Genomic DNA, 19,103 nt, shown 5'->3' with positions numbered 1-19,103 from the left:
ATGAGCTCATTCCATGTTCATATAAATAGCTTGAAATCCAAATATTTAACCCACCTCGTGAAAAAAGCTTTTTCTTTTTCTTTTTAACAAGAAAGAGACGCAGGCCAGGATTGTTTTTGGAAGAAAAGCTACAAGCTCGCCTGCAACAACAAAAGATTGTTTCCTCCTGCATTCCATTTATAAATGCATGGTTAAAAGCTATTGAGAAAGCTGCATACCAAGTTCCTAATTGGAATTATTGCATCTCTGTAGTTATTGATCATGGGTTCTAGTATTTTACTTTTGTTTAATGGATTAAACAAAAAACAGAATTATAATTTTATATCAGTGAAGTTTCCTTGACGCCAACCAGTTAGGCAAAATCTTTCTATGCCCAGGACCACTGGGATCCTCTATACCCACTGAATCTGAAGTCTCCACTGCTAGCAAAATCCTTCTCCAGACACTCCTTCATAAGGCTAGGCGGTTCTGAAAAGAATTCTATATCGTGGTAAAGACTATTTCTCCTACTGGATAACTTGTCTGCACAACGGGTATTTCTGTCAAAGAACCATCTCGATCCAATAGCTTAAATTATTAGATAAGGTTTCAAGATATGATTTATATTATTTTTTAACACACCCCTTCAAGTAAAAGTCCTTTAAACTTAAAACTTGCATAGATTCATATTACTTTGTGCTTAAATTTTTATCAAATAAATGAGGATGGTGAGATTTGAACTTGTAACTACTTGATCATCAAGGCTCTGATACCAAGTTAAATAACCATTTCTTTTCAATAATTTAAACTATTAAATAAAATTTTAAGATATAATTTATATTATTTTCTTATCCTTTTTTCTTTCCAATACATAACGTGGTGTTAACAAACAGTGCACTCCCTTTCCACCAGACATCTGATTCTCTTGAGAATATCTGCGTGCTGTCTCTGCCACTCTCCTTGCTGCTGATCAGATTCCGAGCTGCTTTGGACATGTCTAATCCCCTCGGACCACGCCATTTCTAGCCCAAACAAAAAGCCCATAACTCTGCACGCACCGCTGCAGTAGATTCGTTTGATACGGGTGTAAATGGCTTAAAATCTTATTTCGCCTATCTAATTATAAAACAAACGTTGCTTTTTAGCTATTATCTGTCATTTGATTGGATAGGTTGGAAATGAGAATGCAGAAATGGAAATGGAAAAGGAAAAATCAAAATCATATTTTAATTGCAATATCTTGTTTTAAATAATAACAAAAAATCAGAATAATTTTTTTAATTTTTAATGTCTTGTTTTTTTTTAAAAAAGAAGTAATATTTAAAAATAATAGTATTAGCGGTAAAGATAATAAAAGTAATTATAACGGTACTTCTATAAAATTTTTAAGCAAAACTTTTACTTTATTTCTTCCATGTTCATGTAGTATTGGAAGATTGATCAGAAAATAGAAACTTGAAAAGGAAAGGAAAAATAAATAAAAAAATAACGAATTAAGATGTAAATCGTGCTTTGAGTAAAATTTCCAATCCTTCTTCTGTTTTAGAGTTAGTAATAACACGTAAATGAATAAAAATTCATAAAAAAAATTGATATTACACGTTCTCTATCAAATAACTATCTCAACTCAATAATTTAAGCTGATAGATAAAATTCCAGGATATAATTTATATTATTCTCTAACACTCTTTTATTTTTTTTCATTATTTTTTATACTGGAATTTTATGTTTTCTAAATAAGCCTCAAGTACAAAGCATTTTTATAAGCATAAGTAAAAACGAGAAGGTTTATCTTCTTTCTTGTTTTATTTTCAAACTTTGATTTTTACTTTTTCCATTTTTATAGACAGTGGAACCCCCAGTAAAAATGGCACGTGTTCATTCATGGAATATGTCATCCAATACTTAATAAATCTCAACAGAAACACTTAACTGAAGGTTGAAAGTACATAAATGCAAGTAAATAAAAATAAAGACGCTATGATAAATAAAAAAAATTACATGAACACAAACACTAAAATTCTCCCACTCTCGTAGTTTGCTGAATTTTTTATTCAATATCCAATAAAAAATTATGCATGGTTATAAGATTTATGTTAAGGTAGAGTTGTGAGTTACACCAAGTTAATTCATGGGTTGACAAATTGATTCGAGTATATTAATTTTTTAATTAAATAAAATTATTAATCATGAATAATTTTCTCAAAACAATTAAAATTATATTATTTAAAAAAATATATCAACAGAGAATCCCACTCTTATTTTGATCGGATCACCTAAACTTAAGCGCATCAATTCTCTAGATAATTTAAAAGTGAATTCAGGCCATATACTGATTTACTAAGTTAACTAGTCGAGCTAAACTGAGGAACTAATTTTATGATAACAATGAGAAATATATTCAGACTCCTAACAATTAATTTTATGATATTATTGAATAACTACTTACATTATATCTTATCAGTTACTCTTTATAGTTTATTTTTAAAAAAATAAAGATAATTGTATTTATTGTTCAGTTTTACATTATGAAATATAAACAATGATATGATATTTTATTTGATACAATTAAAAAAATTAAATTCAGATATTCTTATAATTTTTAATAAGATATAAATTTTATATTATCTTCTTTTTGTGTAGGTTTTTTTTTAAATAAATTCTAAAAAATAATTAATACGAATTACTCTTTCAAGTACCATAAAGTTTTACACCCACGAAGGCATTGTCTGGTAAGCGCCCCTCACCTCGTTGGGACTTTACAAACATTGAACTGTGCACCAAATAATTTGTCATTCCGAAAACACAATTTGCGAAGTCAAGAAATATTATCTCTTTTCCTTGAGCAAGGAAATTCCGTTTTATATTTTTAACATATCAATGTACCTGCATCATATATATATATATATATATATATATATATATATATATATATATGAAATAGGAAAATTTAAGGATGGAGGTTGATGATGGTAAATAAATAAATAAATAAAAGATGAAATGATAATATTATTTGAACCAAATCCCTTAAGAAACACTCACAGATGCAAAAAATAAAAACCTTAGCTAGACACGGTAATCATCTAGGTGGTGGCTTAGTAGTAAGAGCTTGGGACTAAGAGATTTGCTCTCTCTGTGGTTTCAGGTTCGAGCCATGTGATTGCTCATATGATAGCCACTAGAGGTTTACATGGTCGTTAACTTCAGGATCCGTGGGATTAGTCAAGATACGCGCAAACTGGCCCGAACACCAACGTTAAACTAAAAAAAATAAATAAGAACAAAAGAATGCACATCTCCAGTCTCAAAAATTCACGTGGAGAACAATAACATTAAACGATACCATCAAATCAAATTAAGAGATTAAGATAAAAATCTCTACACAAATTCACGTGATTGCTAAATTAATTCCTGCCTCTGCAATCTGATTTCTTGATAGAACCTTTCAATGAACCTCTCGGCCCTCTGATCAACCGAATCTTCCTCGTCTACCAAATCCGACGGCTCCAGACATTCCCCATTAGCAACTGTAGCAGGTAGAGTATCCATTGACAATCTATACTCTAGTACTTCTCCTACTCCAGCTTTCAGGCTACCCAAACATCTACAGTGGAAGAACATGGAATATAAGTTATCCCTGTAGCTTCTACTTTTGTACTGTTTCCCGTGGTAATGAATGAGAGGAGTGCTTGAAGGAGAGAACTCATATTCCTCAAGAAATCCGTAGTTGTGATGCTTGAGCGGCTTGAACCTTTTAAGCTTTCTTGATTTCTTGAGGAAAATGAGCTTTGAAATGATGGGTTTCCTCATTTTGGCAACAACAACGGAGGTTCTAAAAAGATTTGAAACCTTGTGGAAAATGGACAGTCGCTTTCTGGGCATTTTTGGGATTGAAGTAAGAGAGAAACTTCAGTCTTTTTGAGCTGCAGAAAGGGTTCTGGTAAGGGTTCAAGGTTTCGATTCATGAGCCAGGGAGGGAGCCTTTAAGGATACCAAAAAGGTAATGAAGTGCAGAAAGATGATGTAGGTGGTGGAGAGCCAAGCTGTCTAAAGATGGCATGGTCGGTTGCATTTTGGATTTATTATCGAGGAATTAGCAAGTAGCCGTTAGACCCACCCTAACTCGGACTTATGTTTTCTAAATTTAAATTAGAGTTCAACCCTTGACCAAATATTCAATTTCTTATGTCTACAAACCAAACTTTCGAAGACATTAGCAAGCTTGTTTTAAACATCGTGGCAATAGCAAATCTGGGAATGCAAGAGGAGGTAAAGTTTTCCGTCCGTCCATTTAGATTTGAATCATTCTATACAAATATATTTAGCTTTAATGTTGTATATATATTTGATATATTTTTAATCGAATAACATTTGAAATATAGCTAGCAACTGTAGTTTTCTCAGATATTCTAACATAATACAAGAGGGTTATTAACATAAAAAAAATAAAAACCCGTTGGAAAAGGGGGGAAAATGAGCAGTTCCAATTGCCCATGTTGTATTCCAAGTGTGCTAGATCATGTGGTTTAAAGGGTGTGAAGTACTAGTGCAATATTCATAACTTACCCGAGGGATCCACCAATATTCTATATATTATTCTCTGCTCAGTTTTTTCCCTCCCTTCAATTGATTTTATTTCCCGTTTTTTCATTATTACAAAGTGGACCGCAGTGATTTGTGGAGTGGAAGTGCGCTGCCATGAAAATAGGAGGGTGTTTTAAAGTGTAGTAATAGTTAAAAAAATATTAAAAATTTTATTTTTTTAAAAAAGTTATTAAAATTTCAATACTATCTCCGCAAACAAGGTAAATGAGAGTTGGGAATATATGCACGTGCTAGAGACATCAGACATCAGACATCGTTTCTGATTAAATAAATAATAATAATAATAATAAAAAGATATCGCAAGGGTTTTACTTGTAAGATACCCTTTCTTTTCTCGGTGATGGATTTTCTTTTCTCAATTGTATGCATGTATATGTTGTTTTAATGTTATTAGTAATTGAGTCCCTATAATTTAACAAAATTGATTAATTAACCACCACAGCTCAAAAACTATCAAATATATTTCAAATTCCTTGTGTTGATTTTAATCTTAATCTGGTTTGTAATTAGTTCTTTCATACGTTTCATGTTTTTCTTTCAGTCTATTTTGTTTTTATTTTATGATAAATTGAATGAAGTAAATATAAGTTGATGAAATGGAAGATTTTTAATCAGCAAGGAAATCATCGTCAAAACAAAAAACCGAATTGATTGAAGATCATGGTTAATGCTCGCAAAAGATTATTTAATTATTTCTAATAGCAAATAGAATGTTTGGTCAAGATGCTCGCAAAAGTTATAATTACCTCTTTGTTTTTATTTTAGCTTTCACCTTCCATGAAAGGGCCAAATCAAGAGCTCATATCCACACAAATAGTCATGGTTTCTTCGTTATTTTTTTACAGGAACATAAATCTACAAGTCACTTCCGATTTGCCCATGCCATTGCAATGCATGGCTTAAAAGAAATGCAATTAATTTGTTATAGAAAAACAATCCATTGTTACTTCTTGTGCGAATGCCATCTTGATTTCACCTAATTAACTGGTAAAAGGGTCGTTCTTTCCTTCCCTTTCCCACAATCTTGCAGCCCATTTCTCATGCCACTGTAACATTAGAAATTAAGGTATTTCTAACGCTGTTTGTTATAACCTGTCTTCAGTCTAAGCACACGTTCGTGCCACCTGTATTTCGGCAGAAGGGGGATTTCTTTCTCTTTACACGTTGTCACTTTCAGTTCAGAGACATCTCAATTCTTAAGATGCTTTAACGGTTAGGTCAAGAAATCGCTTAATAATTCATGTGAAAATATACCGATCCAGGTTATTCTTGATCAGCTCCTGCCAACCGGAATTGCATTAGCCATGTACTTCCGGTCGCTTTGTCCGCATAAGTTCGATATCCGTGCCTAACATGCGTGTCCATGAGAATCTCCCTTCAATATTTCACGATCAATACCGTTTCATCTTGCAAAGTAAATTGGTTAGACCTCCAGTTTGAAATCCATCTTAATCGACCCATGCCATCTTTTATCTCAAAAAAAGAAAAAAACTTATAAAAATGCGTTAATTCTGGTTGCAAATTGAGGTGAAATCTTATCAGCTTAATATTAGAAATGGAATAATTAAGCTATTTATATAATACATAATATTAGGTAGAGTCGGTATAAGTTAAGGGTGATTTGGATAACGATCCAAGACTCATATTTATCAAAGACTTTATTCACTTTAAGTCGACTATAAATATAAGTTTAGCATGTTGAAAAAAAATTATAAATACATTGAGATATGTATTTATCTGTTTATAAGCTAGCTAGCTAGTTAAAAATAAATTTAATTGTGATATAGAATAAACTAATTTGATGATATTCTTACGATCGATTAAGATGGGATACGAGAACTCTCGCTTACATAATGATTGAAATTCCAAGTTATAGCATTCTAGCTAGGACCTCATTTTGTTTTCCGGAGGTATTGAAATGAAATGAAAATATTTCCGAAGAGGCGGTGATCAATGTAATATGGTCTGATTTGATCCGATGAGGCGATGATGACAGTAATTAACTTTACCTCTTCTCTGGTGATTTTGATTATTAATTCTCTCTTAAAGACTTTAATGAGGGTTTACATCTCAAAACTGACAGAGAAACCCTACGTAACGCCTAATGAAAACAGGCTGAATTAGAGTAAAAAAGGATCGCATGCAAAACTGATCGAACACATTTTACGTACGCTGTTGTCCCAAAACATGAGTGATAAGCGAGGGCGAGAAACACCGAGAGAATCCTTGCTGCCTGAAAACCCTAGAGTACTAAAAATGCCGAGACCACCGGATAAATCCCCAGATCATACTCGGTTTTTTAAACGTCCTATTGGGAACCTGCCGCACCAGTGGGAAAGAATGCTGTCCATGCATGTTCCTTCACACCAATGATTGAGAAGATGAGAAATAAGCAAAAACCTGACCCAGTTGATTTATTAGCATCCAAGGTTATGCACGTCGTATCGTGACAATGATACTCCGCGTCCAGAATCTACGATAGGTCCGGGTTTTAGAGACTATCTTATGGCCCCATGGAAGAATGCTCTAATTGTGAAAGTCTTGGGACTTACGGTGGGGTACTCGAGTCCATCAGCTATGGAAGAAGACAAAAGGAGATTTGGATATATATTCTTGACTAGAGATGGATTTCTTCCTGATTAATTTTGATAATTATGAAGATCGATCGTGAAACTGCTTTGAGTGGAGGCAGCCTTTAGTTAATTAATTCAACGGGCTTATTTAACTGCTAGAGAATGGTCCCCAGAACTTCGTCCCTCTGAAGCATCTATTGATAACGCTAGCTCGGGTCTGCTCTTCTGAAATATCCGCGATGCATGATGATGATGATGATATTCTTCGCACTTTATATAGCCTTGGGAATTGGCAAGCCTGTTAGGGTTGATCTGAATATACCTCTCTAGCCACTCGTGGTCAGTTTGTTAGAGTTTGTATGGATATTGATCTTTCTAAGAAGCTTGCTGGGAGACTTTGATTTTACTTTCAACAAAAAAAATGACATCTTTAGGTTTTCAGTTCATTGCAAAATGTCCCAAAAAGAGTTCCAATAATTCAGCAGAAGAGCCAACCGATTTAGGAGGTAAATTAGTAAACCACGTACGTCAATGCTCATCCCCGAAGAGTAGACGGAAAGGACTTACATAGAATTGAATTAGGCATTCTATATAAGCTCATCGCTGATCTATAGTTATTCAAGTGATATAATAGGTCAGATAAACCATTGTTTGTCTCTAAATGAGGAAGCCAGTCGGATGGAGGCTATACTTCAAGAAATTTATTTTGTTAAAAGTGTTTATAATAAAATTTAAATTTTTTTTATTTTTTTTATTTTAAATTAATATTTTTTATGTTCTAGATTATTTTGATATGTGATATTAAAAATAATTTTTAAAATATAAAAAAATATTATTTTAATATATTTTTAAATAAAAAATATTTTTAAAAAAACCATAATTATAATCCCAAACAGAATATCTGGAGACTCGATCTACCATATCCCACCTTTCCTCTAACATTAATTCTAGCTCGTTCATCAACCATCCGCTGTCGAGCTAACTTAATTTGCAGCTCTCATCTCTCAGTTGTCTTCCTCAATAGTTATAGGCTGCTCCTTTCTTAACTCGTTTTGCTCACCCGCACACGTGAGCACCTCCGATCTGCGATCTCTCCTCTGTTGGCGACTGAGCAAACTTCCATTTATCCTTGATAGCTTCTGGAATAACTTACATTATGAAATTATACACATCATCCTTTTTTACAAATATCTAGCATTATTCTGGTCATGCACAATTCCCTGACCATTAGTTACTTGGTCAGGAACAACCTCTGGCCCATCAACTAATAGATGATCATGGACTATTGGATCACCTTGTTCCGTACCAAACTACGGTAGCATTCCTAGCTTCATCGTCATTTGCCACTAGATCCCCGTCACCTGGGACCACATTAATGCTAACTAATGCCATTGCTGTCGCTGCTGCTGCTTTGCTCGTATTAGCACTTAGCAGTATGCATAACTGGTGTTTTTCTCAAAACCCACAGACGATGCCAAATATTGTGTTATTTCCTTTATTATTTTTGTCTCGTCCTTTCATTTCCATCTTTTTATTTATATTTGAAAATATTCTATGATATGTCCTTGGATCAATAGTCACAGGTGTCCTCCATATTTTGTCCTTTTTTGATATTTAATTATTATTTAATATTTTTTACCCTATTAATTGGATTCTCCTATAATAAAGGCTATGTTTGTTTCTTGAAAAATGGTTTCTGGAAAATCACTTTCAAATTTTCCTGTGTTTGTTTGCCATTAGAAAAGTTGGTCAACGGAAAACACTTTCTAGTCAAAGAAAAATTTGACTTGGTTTACAGGAAAGTGTTTTCCTGGAAAATTTGGGCTGAAAACACTTTCTGAAAGTTGTGAAAAATTTAGAAATATCATATTATTTGCTGATTATATCAAATTTGGTCCTCAAACTTTTGATTGCTATATATATTTTGTTTTGAATATTTATTTTTAAATTTTATCTCTTAAAATTTAATTTTTATGTTAATTTTGGTTTTTATCATAAGTTATCCTCGTCTTATCTTTTATCCGTCGATTTAGATTCTATGTTATCGATTGAGTTTATTACATGATTGCATTAGGGGTTCGGTTTTTATTAAAAAAAAATAACTAAACCGAATTTTTTAAAAAAAAAACAAAACTGGTTCAAACCGACTGATTTCGATTCGGTTTTTTTAGAACAAAAACCGGTTCAACCCAGTTTGGCTCGGTTTTTCGGTTTGACTTGGTTTTTCGGTTTTAGCTCGGTTTTTTTCGATTTGGCTTGGTTTTTTTCGGTTTGGGTTCGGTTCGGTTTTTTCAGGCTTATAAAACCCAAACTAAACCGAACCGGTTGACTTTTTTAAAATTCTAATCGGTTTAATCGGGTTTTTTCATGGTTCGGTTTTTTTGGTTAATTTTTTTTCCAGTTTTTTTAGTTTAATTGATTTTTCGGTTTTGCAATTGAGCCATTGAATTATATTTTAAAGGTTGGATGCTGACATGTTGAAGAGCATATTGATCGGGGACTATTTATTGGATTATTAACTTGAACAAGAAATTAATCTGAAAAGAAAATCTCTTTTTGTTAATTGACAAATTAATAAGTAACTTTATCATGCCCACATTCATTACAACTTCTTTCATATTTAGTAACTTTTTTTTTTCATGTGCGAGCATGAACATGCGTGCTATATATAAATTTATCTTCGAATAAAATAAATATATGTGGAGATAAATTGATAGTAAAAACAACGTACAACCTTATTGGAAGAATAATATCGAAGCTAGTTTCGATGGAAATGGAAATTTTTATTTTTGTTGGATATTGTTTAACATTGTTTGACTTGCAAAGTCAACATCGTAGCTTAAAATTACCCTTTTACATGTTTTATTTTATCCAGGTATGAATATGCATGTATATGCACGTTGATTTAGTCATATGTCAAAGTTATATTCAGCATGTCAATAAACATGGTTAAATAAATAAAATGAAAGATGATCAAGTAGATAATTACCAATCCAATTGTTCATTAACCAATCTTTTTTTAATCTTAAAAAAAAAATTATTAACCAGACTGTAGGCTAATTATTTTTGTGTTTTAAAATTATTTTTTAAAAATTATTTTTGTTATATTTTTATATTGTTTTAATATGTTGGTATAAAAAATATTTTTTTAAAAATACTTTTTAATATATTTTTTTTAAAAATATATTTAAAAACTAATCATAGTCACGAGTAGGCTCTTGAGATTTATTTGTTTTTTTAAGTTTTAACCTACTTGAAAAGCGTGAGCATGTTTGGGGGTGTGGTAACAGTTATTTTTCAAAGTAATTTTCATTTTAAAACACATTAAAATAATATTTTTTTTATTTTAAAAAATTATTTTTGACATCAACACATCAAAATGATCTGAAAACACTAAAAAAATATTAATTTGAAGCAAATAAAATAATAAAAAATTTTAATTTTTTTAAAAAATACTTTTAAAATATAAAAATAAATAGGACTGCATCTGTATAATATAGTGCTATAATTAATCATAGGCTAAGTAGGCGTTTTGAGGATAACATGGAAATTTAACTTTAGGTCTAATAATGTTTATGATCTCATAACTCACTCATATGGAATAAAAGAAAACAAGCTACGAAACCTGACACAAACAAACCTACCTACAATTTGCACAATCCCTCTATCCTTCATGTCTTTTTTTTATCATTGGATCATAGTCCACTTCTATTTAAATCGAAGGCGATTTTCAATTCACCCACACCCGCTATTATTAGAGGCTAATTTCCATTTAAGGTCTGCATATTTTGTCCACATATAACATTTTTTATTAAATAAAGTATGTAGTTCATGAAATAAATAAATCCGTTACATTTATCCAAAACTACACAAATTACTTTAGGTATAAATTAAAAATATTTGTTATATATATATATATATATATATATATTTGGGTATATAAATCAGTCGGATTAGAGTATACCACCTGTCTCCATACCTAAATAAATCATGTACATAGATATAAGAATCTCTTCAAGTTTTTTTTTTATTATTAATATGGGTGTTCGAGCCAGTTTGTGTGTACCTCGACTAATCTCATGGGTCCTGAAGTTAACGACCATGTAAGCTTTTAGTGATCTTGTGATTTATAAAGCTGGAACTGGTGATTTCTAGAGAATAAATATAGAATCTAATGTCCAAGTATATTTTTATTCAAATAAATGGAAGTATGCCTCCATGGAAGGGGATACAATTATCTTCGAGAAAAAAGAAAAAGCAGATGTACCTTTTTATTTTTTAAACTTTCCGTTCTCGTAATTTTTTTTAATATAGATACATATAAAAATACATTAATTTCTTCCTGTATTTTTTTTCTTGACAAAGAAAAAAATTGTCCTCGATAAATAGTTCTCGCTAATCACAGCTAGCTGTTGTTATTGACATAATCGTAGAAATGATGTAATACTAATAAAAAATAACTAAATTTTAGATATTATATTTTCATCACAGCTGAATAATACAAAATAACACATTTCCCTTGAAAAATCTTAAAATATATAAATTATGTGATAAATAATATTTACAACAAATTAAACTAACTAGCATCCGAGGATAAGAGAGAGAAAAAAAAAAAAAAAAACAGCATTTGTTTAGAGAAGCATTTAATGATCCACCATGCGCTCATCGCTGACCAAACGGTGTAATAACTGATTAATAACTTGTCAAATTTTAACAAATCACACCGCAACATGTTCTCCAAAGCTTCGAACCAAATTGTATAATTAAATAGAAAAAAACATGGAAAAAAAAATCAACATGAATTTCATTCATAAGATTCACAATGCTAAGACTTTACACCGAACTGTTTATGGTCGTTCTCCGTCCAATTCCATGATTTAATTTTTTATTAGTTCTTTAATCCTTGTGGTGGGCTTAAATGTTTCCAAATCATAAGCAGAATCACGTTGGGTTTTGATATAGTTTATTGTTCTGCTGATGGAGAATATTTTATTAGATTTTTTTTTATCAACATCATTTTTTAGTCTTTATAATATTGTTGACACAATTTTTATTTAATCACGACATTTCATTTGTAAGCATTGTTTAAGACCTCAAAGTTGATTAATGAAATCGCGATGGATGAAAAAAATAAATAAATAAAGTGTTCGCTCTACATGCCACATTTTTATTGATGAATCATGCTAATAAACAGAAAGTTTTCATTAAACAACTTTATAATTATTAACATGTTTTCAAGAAAAAAAAATTAAAAAATATAGGGTTTGACTTGATATAACTCAATCTAGTTGGCTTAAGGCGTGCTTAGGAGTACGGTTGTGGTTGCTTTTCAAAGTGCTTTTCGTGCCGAAATGCATCAAAATGATGTTTTTTTATTTTTTAAAAATTATTTTTAAGATCAGCACATCAAAATGATTCAAAACATACAAAAAAAATTAAATTTTTTGGGAACGCGGTTTGCACTGCGTTCCCAAACGAGCACTTAATAAGTCCCAAAAAAAATTATACAATAGAAAAAAAAACATACGACTAAAAAAATTTCAAAACAACATATTTTTTTTTAAAAAAATATCGAGATGATGATATATTGAGTTGATTCAAGACAACCAAGATTAATATATAAAAATCATGTTATCCAGACCATGAAATTGTGATGACCTTGTAAAAAACAAATAAAAAAAATTGAGTCAATTTATCAAGTCTGAATCTTATGATCGAGATAACTCAATAAAAGGTAAATCTAAACAAATTGTGATGTTTAATTTTTAATAAATTCAATATTGGATGATGAAATTAAAAATAAAACAATTAAAAATTGAGACAACGAAAAACCTGAGTCAACCATCAAACCCGTGATTCGGGCCATAAGATTGAAATAACTGTTAGTTGTAGAAACTTCACTTAACAACTTAAACTTTTAGATTAAGATTATTCTTTGACAAGGTATTGAAGTTTTGATAGCTAAATAATCACGAGTTTGAGTTTCATTACCTTCATTTTAATTAATAAAAACAAGTTCATGATATTATGAGTGTATACTAATTTTAAATCCACAAAGTTTTTATTTGAAAGCGTATTAAAGAACAATACAAAATTATTTTTAAAATATCATCTGACAACTTAAGTTTTTATGTCTGAGATGATTATTTGATAATAATTTAATAAAAAAATTCGATTATCAATAAATTTAGTATTAAAAAATACTAAATTAAAATAAATTTAAATTTAAATTTAAAATTATATAAAAAATATTATTCCAACTATTGTACTACGTACGTGAGGCGAGGAAAATAGTGATTTATCTTCCTTAATTAGTTTGCAAGAATAACAATAATAATACACTATATTGAGATTAAAAAAAACCAAAAAAACATTTTATAACGATAGAGGAATTACTAACAGTATCTAAATCCCGTTTTACATTTCCTGGCTTCAGAGGGTGGCCAAAATGAAAAATATTTATTGATCAACGGCATAAATAAGATTCCTAATCATCCAACGGTGTTTACCCCAGCCATCAGCACTCAAAAACGACGTATTACCCGGGAAAACCCACATCGTCACCCTCTCTCACCCGTAGCGCATTTTAGCACTTACCAATTCCTATTGGAAATCCCCATAGTACTTTAAAAAACCACAAAAATCCCCGCACCCCGAACGTTAAAACCGCCCTCTCCACTCCCTCTCTCTCCCTCTCTCTCCCTCTCCCGTCTCTAATTCTCCATACCCTCCACTTCTTATATAAACTCCCTCTTCCCGGCGATTTCCAAACTTTTGTTTTCCGAGAAAATTCAAGATTCCTGAGAAGCAAACAGAAAGTTAGGAAGAGAGAGCTTGTAATCGGAGCTCGTGAGAGAGAGTTTTTTCGATCAATGGTGTATTCTGTTGAAAGAGAAGAAGTGTTATGGCAATGGGACAAGAGAGATCAAAACCGCCGCTTCATAATTTTGATCTTCCTTTCTTGAAGTGGGGGAATCAAAGACACCTCCGCTGCATGAAACTTCCCGACTCCAACACCGCCGCCGACGCCGCCGTTCGGGACAACAAGAACGAGAACAACGGAGGAAGAATCTCAGTTGAGCGAAACCGTAGCAGTAGCCGATCTCCACCAAGGAAATTCGGCAATTATGATATCCGGCGGTTCAAGCCGCCGAGGGAGAGATTCGGCGGAGTGGAGGAAGGGATTGATGAGGTGAGGGAGAAGATCATGCTTGATCTGAAAACAGCGGCGAATGAGATGAAAGACAAGATTTTGAGGAAAGAAGTGTCGGATGATGATAGTGAAATCGAAGAGGAACGATCTCTTCAATCTCAGTCCCAGTCGCCGCTCAGGGCTGTGGTTGCGGCGGTTGAGGAAGCACCGGCGGAGCCGGAGGTGAGGCCGTGGAATCTGAGGACGAGGAGAGCGGCAATTGGTGGAGGTGGGAATTCAGTTCTAGGGAAAGTGAGTAGTAATAATTGTTCACCTTTGAGAAGCGACAGTGCTAAATCGCCGAGATTAAGAGGAGATAAGAGAGATAGAAAGGAGAAGGAGAAGGAGAAGGAGAGAGCGAAGTTTTCAGTGCCGTTATCAAAGAAGGAGATTGAAGAGGATTTCATGGTGATGTTGTGCCAGAGACCTGCTCGGAGGCCCAAGAAACGGCCCAGGATTGTGCAGAAGCAGATGGATGTAAGTAAATTCAGAGATTTTATTGTGTAAAGTTTTTTTATTTTTGTTTTGGGGATTAAAAATTTGGTTTTTTTTTTTTTTTGGCTTGCAGGCTTTGTTTCCTGGTTTGTGGCTAGCGGAGGTTACCGTTGATACTTATAAGGTGCCGGAGTTGCCGGAAAACGGAAAGGTATAGTTGTCGTGTTTAATTAGCAGTTCTAGCGGTCGATTGGTTGATGAGAGAATGTAGGATGATGAAGAAAGACAATTAAGATTTTGAATTTTGCGTAATTTTTGTGTTAATTTGATTGTTGAAGACGAGGTTGCCGTTAAATCAGTCAATTTGTTGTATAAGTCTAGTGAAATTCACAAGTTTTGTTCTCTTGTCTTCCTTTTCCTGTTCGTTCTTGAATACCAAATAGGGCATTTTGAAACTTTTAAATTTATTTAGTTCCTGTGTTAATTAGTTGTTTAAAGCTCAGTTGGGTGGTGGGATTAGTCTTGTCTTCATTGTTATAGGTGAAGTTCCAGAGCTTCTATTCCTTTTCTCTTCCTTTCCCCATTCTTTCTCAACTACCAAGCAGGGAAATTAGGTTTTGCTACATTTAATGAGTGATTATTTGATTTTTGCTTCCGTGATTTCATTTTTTCTTGAAGTTCGTGAGCTTAAGTATCCTGGGCCTTTTATATTGCAGAGGTAGCAATGCTAGTGGCGGTCTTGGTGCGAGGTTCAAATCTCAAGCCTTCACTTTGCTGACTGCTCTGGTAACTTTATGAACCTAACAAGTGGTGTGCAAGAGCAGCCTTCATCCCTGTGACATTGGGGATTTCGTAGAAGAGTTTATATTCCTGGTGACTCATTGAAATGTTAGTTCAGTTGTTTTGAAATGCTAATTTTGTTTTCATTAATTATAATCTTTTCTATCAGAATAATCTCCTGTAAAGAAAGGGCAATAAGATGTTCCAAAACGAAAGGAATTCCTTGTTCTGTGAGCTCCTTTTTGTTGAGTGCGCTTACAGGTTGATGTTAATGAATGTGAATTTCAATTTTTAATACGGTGCTGCCGGTTTGTACTAAAGCTTACATTAAGCATCAATTCCTTGGACATGCTCAACTTTTCTGATATACTCCAAACAAAGTTGCCCTCGATGAAGCAAATTATGTGTGAAGAATGAGGGCATTGCTGCTTGAGAAGAATGAGCTTGTTGTAGAAATGATTTTAGGGTTGGGTAAAGCTCTCCTCACATGAACTGCAAGCCTTAGCAGTTGCTAGATATGAGAAACTGTATCTTGCCTTGCAAGCATGTTCATTCAGCTGATGCATGTTTGAAGGTAGTTTCACTGTGCCCTTTTTTGTTGCCTCGATCCTAAACTAACAGCTGCTTGTTACTTTCATCTACTAGTATGGCTGCAGCTCTCTTGTGTTCATTGATTTATTCATGTTCGAATAAGTCTGGATTACATCTTACTAGCAGTTGTCGACCAATTCAAGGTTTGACTTGCTCTCTCATTAGATGCCAATGGTTCTCCTCTCAACCTTGGATACTAAATTGTGGATCGTTCTCTAATTGGAAAGGAGGATTGCAGAAAATGTGATGTTGTACGATTGTATCTTAGATTATTGTTGCTTCATGTTTTCTGTTTCACTAGGCATGTGATGAAATTCATCGTTGTGTGACGTTGGGTGCTGGTTCTGGGACATTACCCGATTTTTCTACTCTTCCTCTCCGAGGATGGTTTGCAACTAAAGTGAAACTGTCCTCATTTCTTCGTTTTCCAGGACGTGTGATCTTGAGGGATTGGGATGGTGATGGTTTGCCCAGGTTCCTTCATCATCCTCTGGATCTAATGATTCAGAATAAGTGATTTGGGAATTTGGATCCTCTGTTTTATGGTAGGTGATGCTTCCAAGAATGTATTGTTCATGAAACAATTTTCTCTGAACGAAAAGAAATGCATCTACTATTGTCCAGGTTTATGGAGGGAGTAATTATGATTTAAAGTGTTTTTTTTTAAAAAAATAATATTAAAATAATATATTTTTGACATCAATACATAGAAAATATAAAAAAAATATTTTAAATAAAAAAATTAAATTTTTAAAAAATATTCCAAACATTATATTATCTTAATGTACTGAGTCTGACATTGGAACAAGGAGCACGGGTTCGTCTCTTGGCTAGGGTTACTTGTGTAGCCCTTCTTGACCGTTAGTAAAACGTGTGGAAATTGGACACGTTTGTCTTCTTTGTGTATTTTGCTCTCTGCTGTCAACTCTTGGCGAAGGGCCTAAAAGAAATGGCATAACTGGTAAAGGACGCATGGGTGGACCGAGTGCAAGGGCAGTTCATTGACTCTCCAATTGACCATGAACACGCGTCTGTTTTATACGGTTCGATTGAGGGCCCTGGTGGGTTAACCTTTGGTCCTTCAATTTCACCTTGCATCCAGGTATGGCCCACTATTCGGAGTAATTTAGAATCCAACTCGAGGCCTTAAATTCAGCCGTATCTCTCTTCAGGTATTTTATCCTCCTTTTGCTATATATCAATGCGGAGAGCATGCCTGTAACTTTCCTATCTACATTCTCCTTTTAAATCCCCCTGTCAGTTAGGTACCGTGGATTTTGAATATTTAAATCCATTGCTATCTTTGCCTTCAATGTCGGATTCATTCAAGTGGGAGGACTTTTTGAACCAGTAGATACCCACGAAGCACCCGTCCAGGCCTGTTTTTTTATTTCTCTTAAATTGACCTCTTTAAATATAATATAAACTTAAAAGTGAACTATATTTCCATACGTAATTCATAAAATAGACCCTGAACTTTAAATTTATAGATGATTTTATAAAAATCTTTCATGAATTATAAGATGAAAATCTTTACATTATGCTGAAAAATAAATTATAACTCGACAGAATAAAAGGAAGTCACGATTTAAAAAACGCATAGGATAGGGCTGTGTGCCGTGATGCGTTGGGTGAATCTCACCTGCTTCCGCGTCTGACTCCGGTCAAACAAGATCGGATTTTATCTGCTTTTAGATTAATCCCAGTTAAATAAATAAAAAATCCACTTCAGGGTTAAACCAGATAAAATTCAATCTAGTTGGATCGGGTTATATTGAATAACTAACGGATCAGGAAGAATTGACAACCTTGCAATTAGCATTCGACTGTGCTTCGCTCTCCTGTTTATTGTTTCATCTTGATCCCATAGATCGAATTATTATTAACAAGAAGTAAAGTAAGGATGTGGAGGTAAAATATTGTATTTTTTCTTCTAAAATATTTGGGATTGCTCCATTGTTTCTTTGCATTTAGTTCTACAGTTAACATTGACAAATGTTGCTTGAATACGTGATTTTCTTTTTTATATATAATTTTTTAAAAAATTATTTTTGTTCATACTATTTTTTAATATTAGAATGATGGATAATTTAGCTTTATAATTTATTTCTTTTTTTTTTGTCTTTCTATGAGGTTAACGTGTTTTGCGAGTTTGTCAATATAACCCAAGTTATCTCGGTTTATGAGTTTGGTGGAGTGTTTTTTTTTTTTCATATAGTTAAAAGAAATAGTTTTAGAGAAAAAACATGTAATTTAACTTTATAAAATAAAATAAAAAAACTAAAGGGAGTGGGGAAGCCATTGCTCACCCACATCTATTGTTAGTAATTCACAATGTTTTACTTGTTTTTTTTTTCAAATTTTGTTTGGATTTTTTTTCAAACTTATTTTTATCGATTTTATTTTTAAAATTGGGATGGTTGATATTTTGGCTTCGTAATTTGTTTCTTTTTATTTTGTTTTTGTATGGCGTTAGCGTGGTTTGCGAGATTGCCAAGATAATCCAGGTTGCCTTAGTTTACGGGTTTGGTGGGTTGTTTATTTTTTTTTTAATTGGATTTGATTTTTTTATAGTCTATTTTCTCTCTCATATAGTTAAGAAAAAAATAGTTTTAGAGAATAGTCTTGTTATTAAACTTTATAAAATAACAAAAATTAAAGGGTGTGGAAAACTATGGATTATAATAGTAACCTACAATGTCTTGTTTTTTTTATGATTTCTTTTTTAAAATTATTTTTGTCGATTTAATCTTTAAAATTAAGATGATTAAAAATTTGGATTTATAATTTATTTCTTTTTATTTTGCCTTTATATGAGGTTGGCGTGGTTTGTGGGTTTGCCAAGTTAATCTAGGTTGCTTTAGTTTACAAGTTTGGTGGGTTCTTTTTTTAGTTGAACGTAACTTCTTTATAGTCTATTTTTTCTCATATAGTTAAGAAAAAAATAC

At 32.6% G+C, this 19,103-nt stretch overlaps 2 protein-coding genes across 2 annotated transcripts; one reads left to right on the top strand and one right to left on the bottom strand.

Moving 5' to 3' along the window:
• Nucleotides 1–3,285: 3,285 nt before the first annotated feature.
• On the bottom strand, nt 3,286–4,021 carry LOC7488368 (uncharacterized). Its single transcript, XM_002311430.4, has one exon. It carries the CDS (start codon nt 3,859–3,861, stop codon nt 3,379–3,381), a length of 483 nt encoding a protein of 160 aa, XP_002311466.1. The 5' UTR covers nt 3,862–4,021; the 3' UTR covers nt 3,286–3,378.
• A 9,781-nt stretch (nt 4,022–13,802) lies between these two features.
• LOC7482846 (uncharacterized) lies at nt 13,803–15,859 on the top strand. Its single transcript, XM_002312372.4, has 3 exons — nt 13,803–14,826; nt 14,918–14,995; nt 15,501–15,859. The coding sequence occupies exons 1-3, from the start codon at nt 14,062–14,064 to the stop codon at nt 15,504–15,506; spliced, it is 849 nt and encodes a 282-aa protein (XP_002312408.3). The 5' UTR covers nt 13,803–14,061; the 3' UTR covers nt 15,507–15,859.
• Nucleotides 15,860–19,103: the final 3,244 nt, after the last annotated feature.

This window comes from Populus trichocarpa, chromosome 8, assembly GCF_000002775.5.
Source record: "Populus trichocarpa isolate Nisqually-1 chromosome 8, P.trichocarpa_v4.1, whole genome shotgun sequence".
In the NCBI taxonomy this organism is placed as follows: domain Eukaryota; kingdom Viridiplantae; phylum Streptophyta; class Magnoliopsida; order Malpighiales; family Salicaceae; genus Populus; species Populus trichocarpa.
This window is presented reverse-complemented; position numbering and strand designations above follow the sequence as displayed.